This window comes from Lactuca sativa, chromosome 6 (genome assembly GCF_002870075.4).
Source record: "Lactuca sativa cultivar Salinas chromosome 6, Lsat_Salinas_v11, whole genome shotgun sequence".
NCBI lineage: Eukaryota > Viridiplantae > Streptophyta > Magnoliopsida > Asterales > Asteraceae > Lactuca > Lactuca sativa.
Genome location: NC_056628.2, coordinates 16690025 through 16707480, shown reverse-complemented (window position 1 = coordinate 16707480; position 17456 = coordinate 16690025). Strand labels below are relative to the sequence as shown.

The window sequence follows — 17456 nt, the reverse complement described above, 5'->3', positions numbered from 1 at the left end:
TTAGATTTGTTACTGGTTGTGAACATTTGTTTCTTCCCTTTCTACCCTTCACTTGCAGGTTTATGATTTGTCAAGAATGTTCAGACTATTTTCCAAAAATACCTCATGGATTGGATCCTGTCTCTAGTATGTTTAAAAAAGTTTGTGATTTAGGAGTTAGATTCTATTTTTTTTAAGTAGAATGCAATTATTTGTATTTGTTGTCATTTGTTTTTATCTTTTTGACACAAGGCAGCATGTTGCTGCTGAAGGCGCAACCTTGGTCAAACAGGCAGAAGATGCTGCAAGTAATAAGAAGGCAGAAAAGAGATTGCAAGATCCTGCTACATGGCCAATAATGATCTTTAGGGTCTGCTAGAAGGATTGGAGATTACAATTAAGATTCAATCTAAGACTTCACGCCAAGGACTTGATGAATTTAAGCTAGCAATGTTTTACTTGATTTGGACATGAACCCTAAGATATCATATTTTGGCATGGCTAGAAGCTTTGGAGGAAACGAGACTCAAGCAAAAGTAAACACACAGAGATTTGTTGGCACATAGTAAGCTAGATAATGCAATTGTATATAAATGAGTTCATTTTTTTATAACATTACTCACTATTGGAATAATTATTTATATTTGATATATTAGTGAAACGAATTATCTTTGTTATTTATGGTATTTTATTTTGTATTATGAGATTTTCAATGTATTATTTAATTTGAAAATTAGTAAATCAATAAAATAATATATTTTTTTAAACATTTAAAATTATGATACGCAAAAATGTGTGTCATCTTTATTTATGACATGGCCTTTCTTGACAGGGGTTTCTTGATACGCATTGCGCGTCATTAACACGCGCGTCGTAAGGTTACGACATGCGAATGCGTGTCGTCTTCCTTTATGACAAGGCCTTCCTTGATACGCATTGCGTGTCGTAAATGCGCGTTGTCTCTCTTTATGACAGGGTCTTCCTTGACGCGCAATGAGCGTCGTAAAAGGCTATTTTTCTAGTAGTGGACCTTGGTGGACTTGTGAAGCATCAAGCATTGGACACTAAAATTCTTTGTTAGAAAAGTTTACAAAAAGAATCACCTTTGTTGGTATCAAAGGAGATTGGAACTCTTTTTAAAAAAAAATTAATTAAAGTTCTTAAATGATCTAACAAACAATTTTCAAACCAAAAACATTTGGATTATAATTTCTTAAGTAGAAAAGAGAAGAACGTGACTAAGGAACATGTTAACCAATGTTATCCATTTATAATCATCTAGCTTGCAACTACAATTAATTACTAATTGGGGTAATTTGCAAGAATACATGTTGTACGTGGTTGAGAAGTTTTGTCATAAATTATTGTGACAAATTTCACAAAAAATCAACAAGAACATTCTATTAGAAAAAAACAAGCGACATTAGTTATTATCGATGCACATTGGTGATTTGGCGATCATCTTTTAATATTGCAAGAGAATATGATTATGATGTGATATAAGAGGTCTTACGTGGTCATATTTGAAAAATTGAAAGAAAAAATAATAACGGTGCAACTGTGAAATATTAGGACATAAAAGAAATATTTTTTATAGCACCATCAACAAGGCCAAATGGTGAAGAATAGCTAAGTATAAACACTTCAAAATAGAGCGAGAGTCAACTTCGAATCCCACAAACATCAACGTTTGGGTGACATTTCAATAAAAAAGGAAAGTAAAAAAATCCTTGCATTTTTTTTTATAAATTGTAGTAAAAAAAATACACATATATCTATCTTATATGAATAAATGCGAGTTTAATTTAGGAATTTGTGTAATGCATGTGTAGTTTTACCAAAGAGTAATTATGAGTGTTAATTAAGGTTTTGTGGTTTTCTTATGGGTTAAGGGTCTCAAAATGTTTTTGCCACCTATTGGCGAAAAAGATGATGGTGATGGCTGGAGTTGGTGTAAATCGATGGTTTGGATGGATACGTAACAGCAATTTTTTAACAGAACAATTAAATAAAAGTTTAAAATAAATGATAATGCCATATGGCAATTACGTGGCATTGAAGTCTTTCAAAACATGTGATAAGAGGTTGCTATTTAATGTAATTTGAATGACCTTTTCATGTTTCATTGATAACATGTTTTGTAACCAATTTGATTGTTTTCTCCACAACAAATAAGAGAAAAGAGTACATGTTGTATCATTTATGCACCACAATGATAAACAAATGTAATAATTAACTAATATTATGGTTATAATTACATCATTCACATAAAAGTTAATCAGTCGAATATTCCAAATGGTGACCTATTGTTGCATTCTCCAACCACTTTAATGGATAGTTCTACTCCAATCTAAACTATACGATTAGTAGTTGTAGCAAACACCAAACACAAACCTCCGTTAAGTGTAAGTAGTCATTTGTTAGTTTAACCTAAACTTATGCTTGTCATCTGCCTTTCACCAAACTCAAACTCATATCAAACGCTTGCTTCCTTTAAAGAAATCAGTTTTTTTTTTTTTTTTTTTTTTTTTTTTTTTTTTCATTATATATAAACATTTTTATGGAAAAATAAATGAAAATATAAGAGGTGGAATCCACGAAAAAAGCCTTTATGATTATCTTTTTGAAAAGAACCGTGGATTTGTCCAGATTTGGCTAAAAATTTCATATTTTGGTTGTATATAGTTTTCTTTAAGATTTTTCCTTTTTGAATACGATAATTGTTTTAACGAAAAGTGGGAAATAATCTCATTTCGCCACTATCTTACTTTATAAATATTAAATATGCTCTATGGAATACTTTTTCCACTTTAACCATAAAATCACATAACAACGGATAATAAACTGCGACCTTAACTCGTTAGTTTTTCTTTTCTATAAATCTATGCTCGTAGAGCTTAAGGGATAACATTACTATGTAATATGTATGACCCTTGACTCTCTTAAAAAGATTTATATGGTAAAAAACCAACAATATCAAACACTAACAAAATAAACACGTTAATTATACATGCATCATTTCTTAGTTTTATCACTTTGTATAAGAAATTTTTTAAAATTATCTAACCTATAGTAAAATTTGTTTTACAAGTCTACGAGAAAATTTTCAGAATTTAGATCCATGACATTACTATGTATGACCCTTGAACTCTATTAAAAAAGATCTATATGGTAGAAATCAAATATCAAACACGAATAAAATACACACGTTAATTAATAATTATCAATGCATCATTTCTTCAGTTTTATCACTTTGTATAAGACAACTTTTAAAATTATCCGACCGACAGTAAATCATCCGCTTCATTATGAGAAAACTTTTAGATCCATGTAGCCATGCTTTTCCATCCAAAAACCAAAATATTTGTCAATCTAAGTTTTGGAAAAAAAAAAGTACTACGTGTTATTTTAGGTATAGATTGAGCAATGTGAACACAAGATAAAAATCTCATACTCAACGTTGAAAAAATACCAAATAAATGGAAGTTAATGAGACTAGCAGCAATTATACATCATAGATTTGGAATAAGGTTCTCTTATGAATGGTTAATTTTTATTTTATAAGATAATACTCATAAAATCGTATTAAGATAAAACATGAAAAAAATATCATATACTATAATAAATGAAGGTTTTTTGTCACATGTCCTCTTCTCCTTTGTTTGAACACATGACATTTTATAGAAATTTTAAATTTTCTATTTTCCACATGTCATTTTATTGTATTTTTCATTTTATTAAATTAAAATTACACATTTAATATGTAAGCTATTTATTAGAAATGATTTATATATGTAATATATTTAAATACATTAAAGTCTCATTAATTTTAATAATTCAAAATTTTTCTCATTTTTTATATAAATTCAAACTTTTCAAATTGTTAAAATTTCATATTTAATTTTTTTAAAATAAACTCATGTAATACATAGGTCTCACATCTAGTTAAGATAATACTTATTAAAGTTTTAAAACATTAAAAGTTTAATAAATAAATTTCAAATATTACATGATCTCTCTCTCTCTCTCTCTCTATATATATATATATATATATATATATATATATATATATATATATATATATATATATATATATATATATATATATATATATAACGCCCCAAAAATTAAGAATAAAAATTTCATTTTAATTATAATAAAAACCATCAACCCAAACGTGTTTTATAAAACCATACAAGAAAATCAGAGTATGTCAAACTACCAATCCAAAGTATTTGAAACATAAACTGTGCAATGCGGTCATCCTAAGCTCTTCTCTTTCGAACCCGAAGTATTTGAAACATAAACTGAAAACTGTAAGCACAAAGCTTAGTGAGTTTCCCAAAACACCACATACCATACATATCAAACATATAATGGCCCCCGTCCTACGTTGGGCCCCGCCCGACATCGAGCCGACGAGCCCTGCTCGAAACAGATATGTCAGTAATATGAGATGGGCCCCGCTTCATCACATTCATGAGGCCCCGCCCAGTATACATACAAACACATAAACACATGTAATAATCACAAAGATAAATAACATACAATACACTCGTCAGGCCCCGCCTGGCATCGAACCCCGCCGATATACATATCAGATAACATACATGCAAGAGTTACACAGACAACTAGCATCCTAATCATAATAAACCATGAGCCAAAATTGGTGTCTGCGACCTGCCAAACATGATGAGGAAACTTACCTCAAGCCGCTGAATATCTCAGATAAAAGCTTGGACCGTTGATCCGAAAAATCCTCACGCTAGCATCAATAAATAAGACTCAATTAATAATTGGTCCACAACCCATAACTGGAATCCTAGTGGAGTTGTCCAACACTTAGGGTAAAAGTCCATTTTACCCTTTCCTCACTTGACCCGTAATCTGAGGCCTAATCCACTAGCACCAAAAAGCCTAATATGGCCCAACTTTCTAATGGGCCCAAAACTCATCATGGGCCTAATCCAAGATGGCCTAAATCTTAATAATTCCCCAAGGTCAAAAAGACTATTTGCCTAACAAGGCCCAAACCCTAAAAGTCCAAGCCCAACGTACATAGACTTACGCCCAACGTACTCCCTCTGGGGCCAGTACGTACAAATCACAATGTACGAGTTAGGTACGCCCAACGTACTCCACAGACAACCAAGCCTTCCGTTAAGCACTTAATTGGTTAAGCCACTAAGCCAAACTCTCATATTTGATCCTAAATGGTGTCTTAACACGTAAAGTTGGCAACTTTACACACTTTCATGGATTAATGGGGCCAAATACTAAAAAAAGAACCATAAGAGTAACTCTAACTCATGCATGAGCCAAGATGACTTATCAAGATTGCATTTTTATGAACATGGGGCCTCAAAAAAGAGGCAGTGGGCGGCGGTGAACACCACACCAACTTGATTCTTTAAGAATTTTAGAATAAACTTACATGAACCCTGAAAAATGCTATAATGAGTTCAATCGATTCTTAGATAACATGTATTGAAACAAATAAGAATCGCAATAATATGGTTGTGTCATAGAGATGATGGTATACGAATGATCTAGGTCTGATCGATGATGGTGATTTGGGATGTGTTAATGGCGGCGACCAAGATGGTGCACCCGATGATGGTGAATGCGGCTGGAGAAGGTCTTCCTGGAGGTTTCCTGATTCGATGGAGCGAAGTCAGGAGGTAAATAAAAAGAATGGCGTGAATTTTAGGCATGAATCTTGGTCAATCTTGGTTACCTAAATGAAAGGGGATTAATTAAATGTAATTAATTAATCTAATTAGTTATTTACCTATATGCCCTTACAAATAGTTTTAAAATGACTGACTCATATTTAGTTACACATTAACACAATAACTATATACATATGATTCTAGCTCTCCATATACAAGTTAAGATCAAATGTGAATCATAAAATATTGTGTGAATGTGTGACTAAATTGTGATCATTTGATTAAAAAATAAATTATGATATAAGGGTGCATGATGTTAACATGAGATAACATTTACAATATAATTACCATTAATTAATTGTAAGGTTATTAAATAGTAAGTATGACGTTTGATTAACAGATCGAAAAAGAAAATAACTATATTTTTGGAAACCAAGTTAAAATATTAAATCCAGATTATTACTTTTAAAAACCAAATTATTTATCAGGAAATCAAAATATATGCAAATATATATATATATATATATATATATATATATATATATATATATATATATATATATATATATATATATATATATATATATAAACAATAACACATAACATGAAAATATGTTTCATTCTTTAAGAATATTTCGATTTAATGAAACATATTTTATTCTTACAAAAGTTAGGTAACTCCTTTCCTATTTTACAAAATGTTAACGATATACAATACTCACTCAACATGAAAATAAAGAATCATAAATTTAATTCCTTAAAAGTCAAAAGTTTACTTGAAAATAATGTCATTCTTTAATAATCACATTTCATTAGGGCTGACAATTCTCGACACGACCCGCGACACGACACGAAATAAATGGATTTGGGTTGAGTTTTTCAATCCGCCAACCCGTCAACCCGTCAACCCGCCAACCCGTTTATTAAACGGGTCATATATGAGTTTCTCAAAAAATAAACGGGTTGACCCGCCAACCCGTTAATATTCTTAATAAAAAAATTATTATATTTTTAAATGTATTTATGTATCAAGTATTAATATTTAATAAGTATTATATAATATATACCATTTATTCATAAACCATTTGATTGTTTTGACATTATTACTCGTGGTGGATGGTCTAAGGTCATAAGTCGTAACCTATAAGACTAAGTCTGTAACATGTTTCTATGAATGTTTTTAATTTTCATTTGGATGTTTAAGACTTAAATATCTAAAATTTAGACCCACGAACCCAAATCTGACCCACGAACCCGCTAACTTGTGAACCCGTATAAATAAATGGGTTGGTGGGTCATATATGAGTTTAAGTTCCAAACCCGCCAACCCGTGACCCGCCAACCCGTGACCTGTATATTTAAATGGGTTGTGTTTGAGTTGACATATTTTGACCCGCCAACCCGCCAACCCGCGACACGCCAACCCGAACACGACACGATTGTCAGGCCTACGTTTCATTTCATTCTCTAAAAATGCATTGATAGATAAATGGATTTGAACTACTCTCATCAAAATTTCTTTCTTTAAATAATTAATGTTAAATTAAATATTATACTTCTTTTACAAAAAAAAGAACTTAAGTAATCTAACTATTTCTAAAAGGGTTTTGGCCTAATGGTAAGAAGTGATCATTTCAAATAAGAGGTCATGCGTTCATGTCTCTTAAGAGACATAAGTGATATTTAGAAATAGGTTTATAGATAGTTTGTTGTTTCAAAAAAAAATAATCTAACCATTATAAATGTGATTTTCAAAGAAAATAATTATATTTTTTAGTTTTTGAAAAATACGTACTTTCTCCAAAATGCTTTTATTCCGGAGTTTTATGTATTTATTTATTTTTATAATTTCCAAAAATATCTTCTTATTTTTTAGGATTATGAATGTTACATTTTGAAATATTTAATATCACTGTTTTTCAATAAAATATTCAATTTTATATACTAATATCATATATAATTTAACATTACTATGTTTGTTTTCAATAAAATATTCAATTTTATATACTAATATCATATATATAGTTTAACATTACTATGTTTGTTTAATTATTTGTTAAACTTAAGTAAAAGAAAATGATTTTTTTCTGTAATTGTTTTTCATATTTTGGAATATTTTTTGATTCTTTTTTTCTTTTCGAAACGCAAAATTTTAGTCCGAAATTCATTACGACTTCCCAAAATCAGTAAAAATTACATGATTCTAGTGTAATTTACTCCAAAAAAAATATTATTTCTTGGTTTGGAATGTCTAATTTTGAGCGAAGGGTTATTTTTATTATTTTTTTTAATGGATATTTCTTCAAATACACTTTAAAGACGGGTTAGATTACTAATTTTCGAAAAAGAAAGCACGGTTTTATTGTTTTTCATAATATGTATTTTTTGATTAAAACATTAAGCATGGAAACTAACACTCTTACGGCGTCGTTCAACAAACCTCGAATATTGTGACCGTTGTGCTCTTTTATCATTTTAAATGCGCGAGTCAAATCCACGCGTCAATCACTGGCGCGTAATAACGCCACTCGTATGTACAAACCCTGGGAGAATGCACTCCTCTCCTCTCTCTCTCTCTCCTCTCTGCCACCGCTCTCGTGCTCTCATGTTCTTCCCTTCACCCCCAATTTTGTCTCTTTCTCCTTTTTCGTCCCTCTCTCTCATGCTGTTCTCCATTTCTTGATTATTTTCATCACTTTCTTATCAACACCTCTATCTCTGTGTTCTTCAGTGTTTTGACTGTGCTGTTAATTCCTGCTTATTAATTTCAACATTTATAATCAATTGATTCTCCTTAAAACCCTACCCAGAAGAGAAAACAAACTCATTTCCTCTCGAACCCAGAAAGTATTTACATTGATGACGCAAGAGGTATGTCTTCTTCGATCTTCAACCATAGAACATCTCTAGGTTGCGAGTCTTTGATTATGTGTCTGTATTTTCGTATAAATGTCTCATCTTTTAATTTGGGTTTTTTGTTTTTCATCCAAAAACATTTTCTGTAAAATTCATCTTTTGTAATATCTTGAGAAGGTTCGTAGACAAAGATATGTGATTTTTGAAGGTATAATGGAATCCGAGGTACATGGTTTGTGTTTTGTTTTTTTAACCCATAAAAAAATCTCTAGTCTGGTTTAAATCAGGAAAAAAGATTCATATTCTGGAGCGAAAAAGCTGCGACTTTATGTAAAAAGCTATGGAATCTAAGCCGTCTTTAACTGTGTCTTCTCTTTCAGGAAAACTCCTGTTGAGTTAATCGAAACCCTAGAGAAGATATTAGTAAAATCGAAATGGGTTGTGCTCAATCTAAGATTGAGAATGAGGAAGCTGTTTCTAGATGCAAGGATCGCCGGAATTTCATGAAGGAAGCCGTGACGGCGAGAAATGCTTTCGCTTCCGGCCATTCTGGTTACGCTATGGCTCTAAAGAACACCGGGGCTGCCCTGAGTGATTATGCACAAGGCGAAGCTGATGAAGTCTACCATCCTCATTTGGGTGGTGGCGGCGGCGGTGGTGAGTCATCGGAACCACCACCTCCTCCACCGCCAATGGAGCATCATTTCCCGCCACCTCCCCCGCCACCTACATCTACTTATACGCCGCCTACTTCTACATACACCCCTGCTCCACCACCATTGCCTAGCTTCTCCCCTATCTCAACACCGCCACTACAGAGATCAGTTACAATGCCGGCAATCTCTGTGGCCAAAAAGGGTGGCCGGAAGATAAATAATGGAGCTATACTTGAGGAAGATGAAGAGGAGGAGGAAGAAGATCATGATACGGATTTGAGAGTGAGAAAAGGGCGGAAGAGCAGCGGCAGGATGGCGGCAGTTGACGAGACTCCATCACCTCTGCCTCAAACTCCGGTGGCTCCTCCTCCTCCACCACCGGATGGTGAAAAGATGCCATGGGATTACTTTGATATGGGTGGTATGCAGTGGTCACATTTGAATGAAGAATATGACGATGTTATTGATGAAAAGGATGAGGAAGAGGAGGAGGAGGAAGAGCAAATTAACGGTGCGCACCACCAGCAGCACCACCACCTCCACCGGAACGACCACCTCCACCACCATCAGGTTGAGCCAAAAACACCAGAGAAAGTGGTGATGGAGGGGTTTACAACAGAGGAAGAGGAGACACCAGTGATGGCAAAACAGTTCACGCATTCTAACACAGCACCACCGGATCTCAACCGGAGAGGAGGAGGAGGGGCGGTGAACGGTGGCAGCGGTATGGTTGTTGGGTCAAGTAGTGTGAATTTGTTGAAGATTCTGGCAAAAATTGATGATGAGTTCTTGAAAGCTTCTGAGAGTGCACAAGAGGTTTCCAGAATGCTCGAGACCACACGGTTGCATTATCACTCCAACTTTGCTGATAATCGAGGTGACAGGCCTTTCTTTTTGTACATGATTACATAGTTAGTAAATCCGTATGGGCCAATACGTAATTTCATTTTGAAATTTGAATACATTCCAAAACGGATTAAATGCAAGCAATGGCAACATTGTAATTTTTATGTTTTTTTTTGTAGGTCACATTGATCATGCTGCAAGAGTGATGCGCGTGATCACATGGAATAGATCATTCAAAGGCGCACCTAATGGTGACAATGGTAACGATGAATATGATGAGGATAAATACGAGACACATGCCACTGTGCTCGATAAGCTCCTAGCATGGGAGAAAAAGCTCTACGAAGAAGTAAAGGTATGTTTTTCTATACCAAAGGGCAAAATGGTAATTTTACATCAAAGAAAACGTTGCATTTGTTATATATATCTCTTGTTCATTGATATAGGCCGGGGAGCTTATGAAGCTTGAGTATCAAAGGAAGGTTTCGTTACTTAACAAATTGAAAAAACGTGGTGCGAGTACGGAATCTTTGGAAAAAACAAAGGCGGCTGTGAGTCATTTGCACACGCGATACATCGTTGACATGCAATCTTTGGATTCGACTGTTTCCGAAGTTAATGATATCCGTGATAAGCAGTTATATCCCAAACTTGTGGCTCTTCTTGACGGGTAAGTTTTGCTATCTGTCTGTCTGAATATCAGTCAAATATCTAAAATAACCTTCGATAGTTTAGGATATTGAAGACTATAAAAAAAGGTCAAATGGGGCTCAGATTATCCGGAAGTAAAATGACCATTGTGCCCTTGGTTAAGTTTTTAGTTTAATGAACTAAAATAAAGTTGAGGGGTCTTTTTTACCAAGCATACACAACTTCTGATTTTAAATTTTTTAGATCTTGCATTTATTACTATTCATGCATTGGTGACTTGTACTTTACAGTCTGACCAAATCTTCATCCCCACCACCATTGCACCCAGGCCAGGCCCCATCCTTGTCTCACCTACCTTCATAGAGTTTGTTTCTATTCAAAATTACCAAAAATTTTAAGCAAGGATTTGAAGTTTACGATTTTTATATCTTGACCTCCAAACATATGCAAAATCATGGGTAGTTTGGTAATTTTCGGTGGTTTTAAAGGGTGTCATCTTTTTAACTTTTTATAATTGACAATCACACAATAGTTCGGTGGCCCTCCTGACCCTCGTCCCGATATAAAGTACTCAAATAAAATGACCATTCTGCCCACAAATAATTTTTTTACTAAATAGAAACAAAGTTATAAGTGGGTCCTTTTTGTAGTTTTTACTGTTAATTGTGCATTCATTTCTAGTGGGGTACAACTCACCCAATTTCTTGATTTTGTGTGATTGTGTCTATTCAAAAAGTTTTAGTTAAGGACTTAAAGTTTACTTTTTTACGCTTTGACCACCAAACAAATACAAAATCAAGTTTGTGTTCAAAATACCTAAAATATCCCTCTGATTAACATGCAGGATGTCAAAGATGTGGGATTCAATGTGCGAACGTCACGACAACCAATTAACAATCGTCACGGATCTCAAATCTCTTGATGTCTCCGGTGAACCCAAAGAAACCACCAAACACCACTACGAAAGAACAGTTCAACTCTACCATGTCGTTCAAGGGTGGCACTCACACTTTGAAACCCTAGTAACCCATCAAAAACATTACGTTCAAGCCCTCAACAATTGGCTCAAACTAAACCTAGTACCAATCGAAAGCTCCTTAAAAGAAAAAATCTCATCGCCGCCAAGAATCCAGCACCCACCGATCCAAACCCTCCTCCATTCATGGCACGATCACCTTCAGAAGCTTCCGGATGAACTCGCAAAAAGTGCAATTTCGTCTTTTGCTGCTGTGATTGAAACGATAATGAATCATCAAGAAGAGGAAATGAAGCTTAAGGAGAAATGGGAGGAAACGAGGAAGGAGTTCTTGAGGAAGAGTCAGGCTTTTGAAGATTGGTATCAGAAGTATATTATGAGGCGGGGCCCACAAGATGAAACGAATCCGGGTACGGATCCTAAAGATCCGATTGCTGAAAGGCAGTTTGTGGTGGAGACGTTGAAGAAGAGACTTGAAGATGAAATGGAAGCTCATCAGAAGGTTTGTGCTCAAGTGAGGGATAAATCTTTAGGGAGTTTAAAGATTCGATTGCCTGAGCTTTTTAGAGCCATGTCGGATTATGCTCATGTTTGTAGGGATTCGTATCAACGATTGAGATCGATCGTGCATTCACAGAATCGACAGAATGGAAATTAAGTTCGATTCTTGCCAGATTTCTTATCGGTTTTTTGATCTTGTTGTATGCTGAAAACTCGCCAAATTTGTTGTGTTTTTTTATAACTAATTGCAAGTATGCAATTTCGTATTTTACACGGGTACGTTTTTTATGCATCATTTACTTGTACATAATGGTGCAAGTTAGTAATGCATCTACTATGCCTACTATGCAGTTGCAATTATATATTTGGCGAGTTCAATGATTTGATGTGAAAGAAGGTATGTTTTTTTGTGCACTAATGTTCTGCATGATGCATCATGAGTCATTTATATATTTTGTTGAGATGAGTTTCTTGCATTATTGGCTTGTACCACATCAGGCAAATTGCCAATAATTTCACAAGATGCATTACCCATTTGTACATTTGTAGGACCGCTGCCCAATTTGACAAGATGCATTACCCATTTGTACATTTATAGGACCACTGCACAAGCATGTCCTTTTGGTGGTACAAGCAATTAATGCAAGATATTGTTCAAATCTTTTGTAAATCTTTTTTCTTTATTTATAGATGGGCCTAGTTTTTGGGATTGAAAAGAACCCATAAAAAACCAAAATTTGTAACGGAAAATTCGACTTGTATTTAATAACCGAGATTCGGGCTATGTTTGGCGTACTAGCTGATAAAAAATAACTTTTGGTAAAACTAGCTGAAAAGCTAACTTAAATATATAAAATGACATAAAAGGACATGTAAGAATATATGCTTCTATAATTAATTAAAGAGTGTATTTGAAAAACTAAAAAAAAAGCTCCTAAAAAGCTAGCTTATAAGCTACTTTTTGGCTTACCAAACACGATAATATAAAAAACCTCGAAAAATAAGCTAGTTGTGGTGTGCCAAACACAACCTTGGTTTTTGATAATTTAACAAATTTTGGTTGTGGTTTTGGTTTTTGGTTATTTAACAAATTTAAACGACTAAAGTAATAAACAAACATATTTCAATATGTTACTTTTTTTTTTGTTAAATTTAACAAGAATCGTTTTGTGTGTTGCAAGATCGTGACTGTAAAATCAGATCGGGATCAAAAGATCCTACAAAAATGAACTAATATACAAATTTACTCATACGGTTTTTGGTGTGCATTATACATTATTATCGGATGTCGATTAAGATGTAGATATAGAGCCACATTAATTTTTTTTAAATGAACCATAATTTTTTTTTTGTCGAAAATCATATATAGTAGAAAGAAAACATCTCAATTACAAAAACATCAAAATTATTATGAACTACAACTAAATGTTTAAAATCACAAATGGAATATCATGAATGTAACATGCATAATTCGCGTTGAATTCATGAAGTGATGATGCTTTATGAGGCTTCTTGCAACTTGTGATGTTCGATTTCAAGTTAAATATATGGACTTTTTAGGTTCGACTATATAATAAAACTAGAGAGGCGAGATCAGATCGTGTTAATATCTTAAGATCCTAGTCAAAATCTTAAGACTCCACTATAAATATGTTGGATTTCGTTGTTCTCACTTCTTAAAAAGTTGTGAACAATAATTATACCTTCCTCTCTCTCTCTCTCTCTCTCTCTCCTTTTAGTTTTAGGGTTTAAGTATTAGCCATTAGAGACATCATCCTTTTGATGCTAAGCTTTTCAAGACCAACAACTACAAGAGATTGAAGTGATTTGTTTACTACAACAAATTAAAGGTATGTAACCTAACTTCATGATTTCGATTATATTAGTGGTTATCTAGTTTTTGTTATTCATGTATGTTGTCTTCAAAGTGTAATACATAAATCCTTATAAGTTGTATGTGCATTCTTAATTGTTAAGTGTTTTCGCATTGTATATATGTTTATAACCTATAAAACCCATTGGTGGAGTTAAAGCCTTAGTGTGTCTAACGTTGAAAGTACATAAGATGAATCTAACAAATCTGATATTTTTCAAAAATTCGTTCTCACGTCGTGATAGAGGCACTGTCGCGTCGTGACTTCAGTATAAATCCGAAATTTAGGATTTTCTGTCGATATGATTTGTGTGGTTAATTTTGGTAATTTTCTGATTGGAATTCTGCCTAAATCCAATTTTTTGCGTATCTTAGCCCTAAATATTATGAGATAATCTTTAATAGATAATATTCACTTATAAGATGAATTAAATTGAATTATCCTTATGGATTTAATAATAAATTTAATTATAAGATTAATTAAAAGATAATTATAAATCCATGTTAGGTTTAAATTGATTAGTTAATTATATGATTAATTTAGATAATTAACATTTAAATCTTCTGATTTAAAAAGTTTTAAAATACACCCTTATATATATATATATATATATATATATATATATATATATATATATATTAAAACGTTTAATAATATATGTATAAGAAAAGTCAGTCGAATCAATAGTAGACCTCATTCACGAAGCCATTATATAAGAGAGCTATAAGGAAACGACTTATAAAATGACCATTGAATGAGTGTCATTTTCATTCACCGCTCCTTTGCGTGGTGGAGGGTCGTTACCCGAACGGGTTTGATAGAACATAAAAGATTAAAAGTATAATATATAAAGTACTTGAGCATTCTTTTTAAAAATCTCACTCTAGTTACTTTAGGAAAATGTAAAATTTTATGTCAATTCATGAAAACACACATCATTTCTTTATGTGTCGTTAGTGGAGCTTAACCCGACACACTAATGTGAGACTATAAAGATGAAATGACGAAACGACTTGTGTTTTTGATTGTTGATGGAGCGCGTATAGTTAACTGGCACATCAATGAGAGATCATAAATCGACCGAGGGTGTTTGAGTGAGTTTGCAAGGTTATTCACATCTTAATGTGATCCTCGGCATCACAGTCACAACTGGTAAGAGCATGATTTGAGATTAAACATGTCACTGATGTTTCAATGAAAATCTCAAAAGATCTAGGAGTTTCATGTGATTGAAATTAGTGAAATGTTTCTGCCTACCTAAAATAGTTTCGTGATATAACTACGAAAACTCTATTTATATTACTAAATGAAAATATGGTTCCTAGCCTTAATTTAAATGTTGGGTTAATAATTAAGGATTAAAATCAACTAACTTGAATTCTCTTCTATCCTACTAAAGATATCTAATGAAGATTAAATTTGTCTTCCTCGTTCTTATGGAAATGGTTTTCCTCAATCTTCTAGAAATGGTCTTCCTCATTCAAGTCAAGGTGAAATTGTATTCCATTCCTTAGGTAATGGTGGAACTAGACATCATCTCTCTTCAACTCTTCCACCACCTTCTCCAATGACTCTCCCAACGTCACGTTTTCCTCAAGTTGAAAAATATGAGACTACTCAAGTCTTATTGGCATGTAAACATCAAGATGAGAATTTTGTGTGTGCGTATGTTCTAAGAATGAAATCGTACATTGACAAGTTTGAAAGAATGAGTGTCGTATTCCCGAAGGAGCAAGCCATTTATTTGTTTCTTATCTCACTTCGTAAGTCATATGGTCAGTTCATTGAGAACTTTCATACGAAGAATCTCGACGTGACCGTAATTGATCTGGCCCGAATGTTGGTAGTTGATGAAACATAAATGTTTAAGAACACAACTGAAGCATTAATGATTATAGGGTCAAATCCTAAGGTTTCTGTGGACATTGACAATGGTAACATTTATGATCAAGAAAAAGGTTTATATTCCCAATGGAAAGGGATTATAAAAAAGTGCGTGTCTTGGTTTTTTTGTCATTAAATGTGTATATTCTAGTAGTGAACAAAAGATAATATGAGTCCAATTCTATGAATTGTTTTCTTATCGGGAATCCACAAGGACTTTTGAATATTTGTTTTTAGCTCGACAAAGAATGTTCCTTGAGAGAAAACTCATATGTCAAGAAGTCAGTGGGAGTCGTATTGATCTTGAGAGTTACTAGAGTCAACCAATAATGATTATTTTAGTTATCACTAACGTACGGTCTGAGGTTGATCTTTAAGCTCTTGATTTCCAGGTATTTCCCTTTTTACCCTTGGTAGGTGATTATATTGCAAAGTTGGTCCCTAATGACATTTTCATAATTATCTGTCATGCACGCGTACGTTTAGTATGCAGGGCGTACGTAGCCATGGTGCAAACCCAAATATTTAGGGTTTGGACCCTATTTGAACATGTTTATGGCCTCATACACTCTCTTAACTCTAGCCTCCTTCCTCATTTCCAAACCCTAAAGTGTGTGAGTGTATTTTGAAGCTTGGAGACTCTTTTGGTGCCATCTTGGAGCTTTTACAAATGAAGGAAGAGCTTTGAAGTTGTAGTGTTTCACTTAAGGCCTTGGATCCAACATCTACACTCCGTTGTGCACCTTTTGGAGGTATAAAGCTCCAACCTTGATGAGTATTTCATTTAGATCTAGTTTTAGCTTAAAGTTGACACCTTTCTGTCCTAATCTTGATCCTTGTGAGTATGGAGTACTACAAGACTTTTGAGTTGTCCTTTTTGAAGTTATAAGGTGTATCTTAATGAGTTAAGAAGTTGGGGTTTTTCGTATTGGGCACTTAATGGCTATGCAAGATCATAAAGTTGGAAACTTTATGATTATGGACGTCTTTTTAGGGGTAGATCTGAAGTTTTGACAAAAGAGCTTAAGGATTAAGCTCTTAATGGAATGGATGAGTGGCAGTCGTGTACGATGGGCGTACCAAAGGGTACGTTGTGCGTACGTGGTCAGCTCTTCAACTTTGGTCAAGCACGTAGTATGGCCGGCGTACATGTTGAGTACGCCCATCATACTCACTGAGTTGACCCGGTTGACCTAGTTGACTTTGACCTGGATTTTGACCAAAAGTTTGACCTAGGGGTATTTTGGGTATTTTGATTTGTATTCTGAGATTGTGTCACTAAATTTATAAAAGGTGACTGGTAGAGTTGATTCCGGAGCAGCGTGCTATTCAGTTTTCTCATCTGTCTATAAGGAGAGTTTTCTCACTGTATCCATAGGTCGTAGGCACCAATGCCGACCCATTATTATGTATTTAGGATGATAGCTTTTATGTGACTGATGTGTGTTTGTATGTTGGGTTGAAATATACCGTAGGGCGGGGCCCACTATTGTAGGTGCGGGTTGAAATAGACCCCGTGGTGGGGCCCATATGTGTTGATCGGGTTGAAATACACCCCAAG

General features: G+C 33.8%; 1 protein-coding gene across 1 annotated transcript; it reads left to right on the top strand.

Annotated features, from left to right (window-relative positions):
* Positions 1-8209: 8209 nt before the first annotated feature.
* LOC111913057 (protein ROLLING AND ERECT LEAF 2) lies at positions 8210-12518 on the top strand. Its single transcript, XM_023908786.3, has 5 exons — positions 8210-8522; positions 8888-10040; positions 10189-10364; positions 10456-10679; positions 11505-12518. Exons 2-5 carry the CDS (start codon positions 8942-8944, stop codon positions 12292-12294), a joined length of 2289 nt encoding a protein of 762 aa, XP_023764554.2. The 5' UTR covers positions 8210-8522; positions 8888-8941; the 3' UTR covers positions 12295-12518.
* Positions 12519-17456: the final 4938 nt, after the last annotated feature.

Coding starts and splice junctions, on each gene's coding strand:
- LOC111913057 (XM_023908786.3), top strand. CDS start 8,942: ATGGGTTGTGCTCAATCTAAGATTGAGAATGAGGAAGCTGTTTCTAGA. Junction 10,041..10,188: donor CAACTTTGCTGATAATCGAG/GTGACAGGCCTT, acceptor TTTTTTTTGTAG/GTCACATTGATCATGCTGCA. Junction 10,365..10,455: donor AGCTCTACGAAGAAGTAAAG/GTATGTTTTTCT, acceptor TCATTGATATAG/GCCGGGGAGCTTATGAAGCT.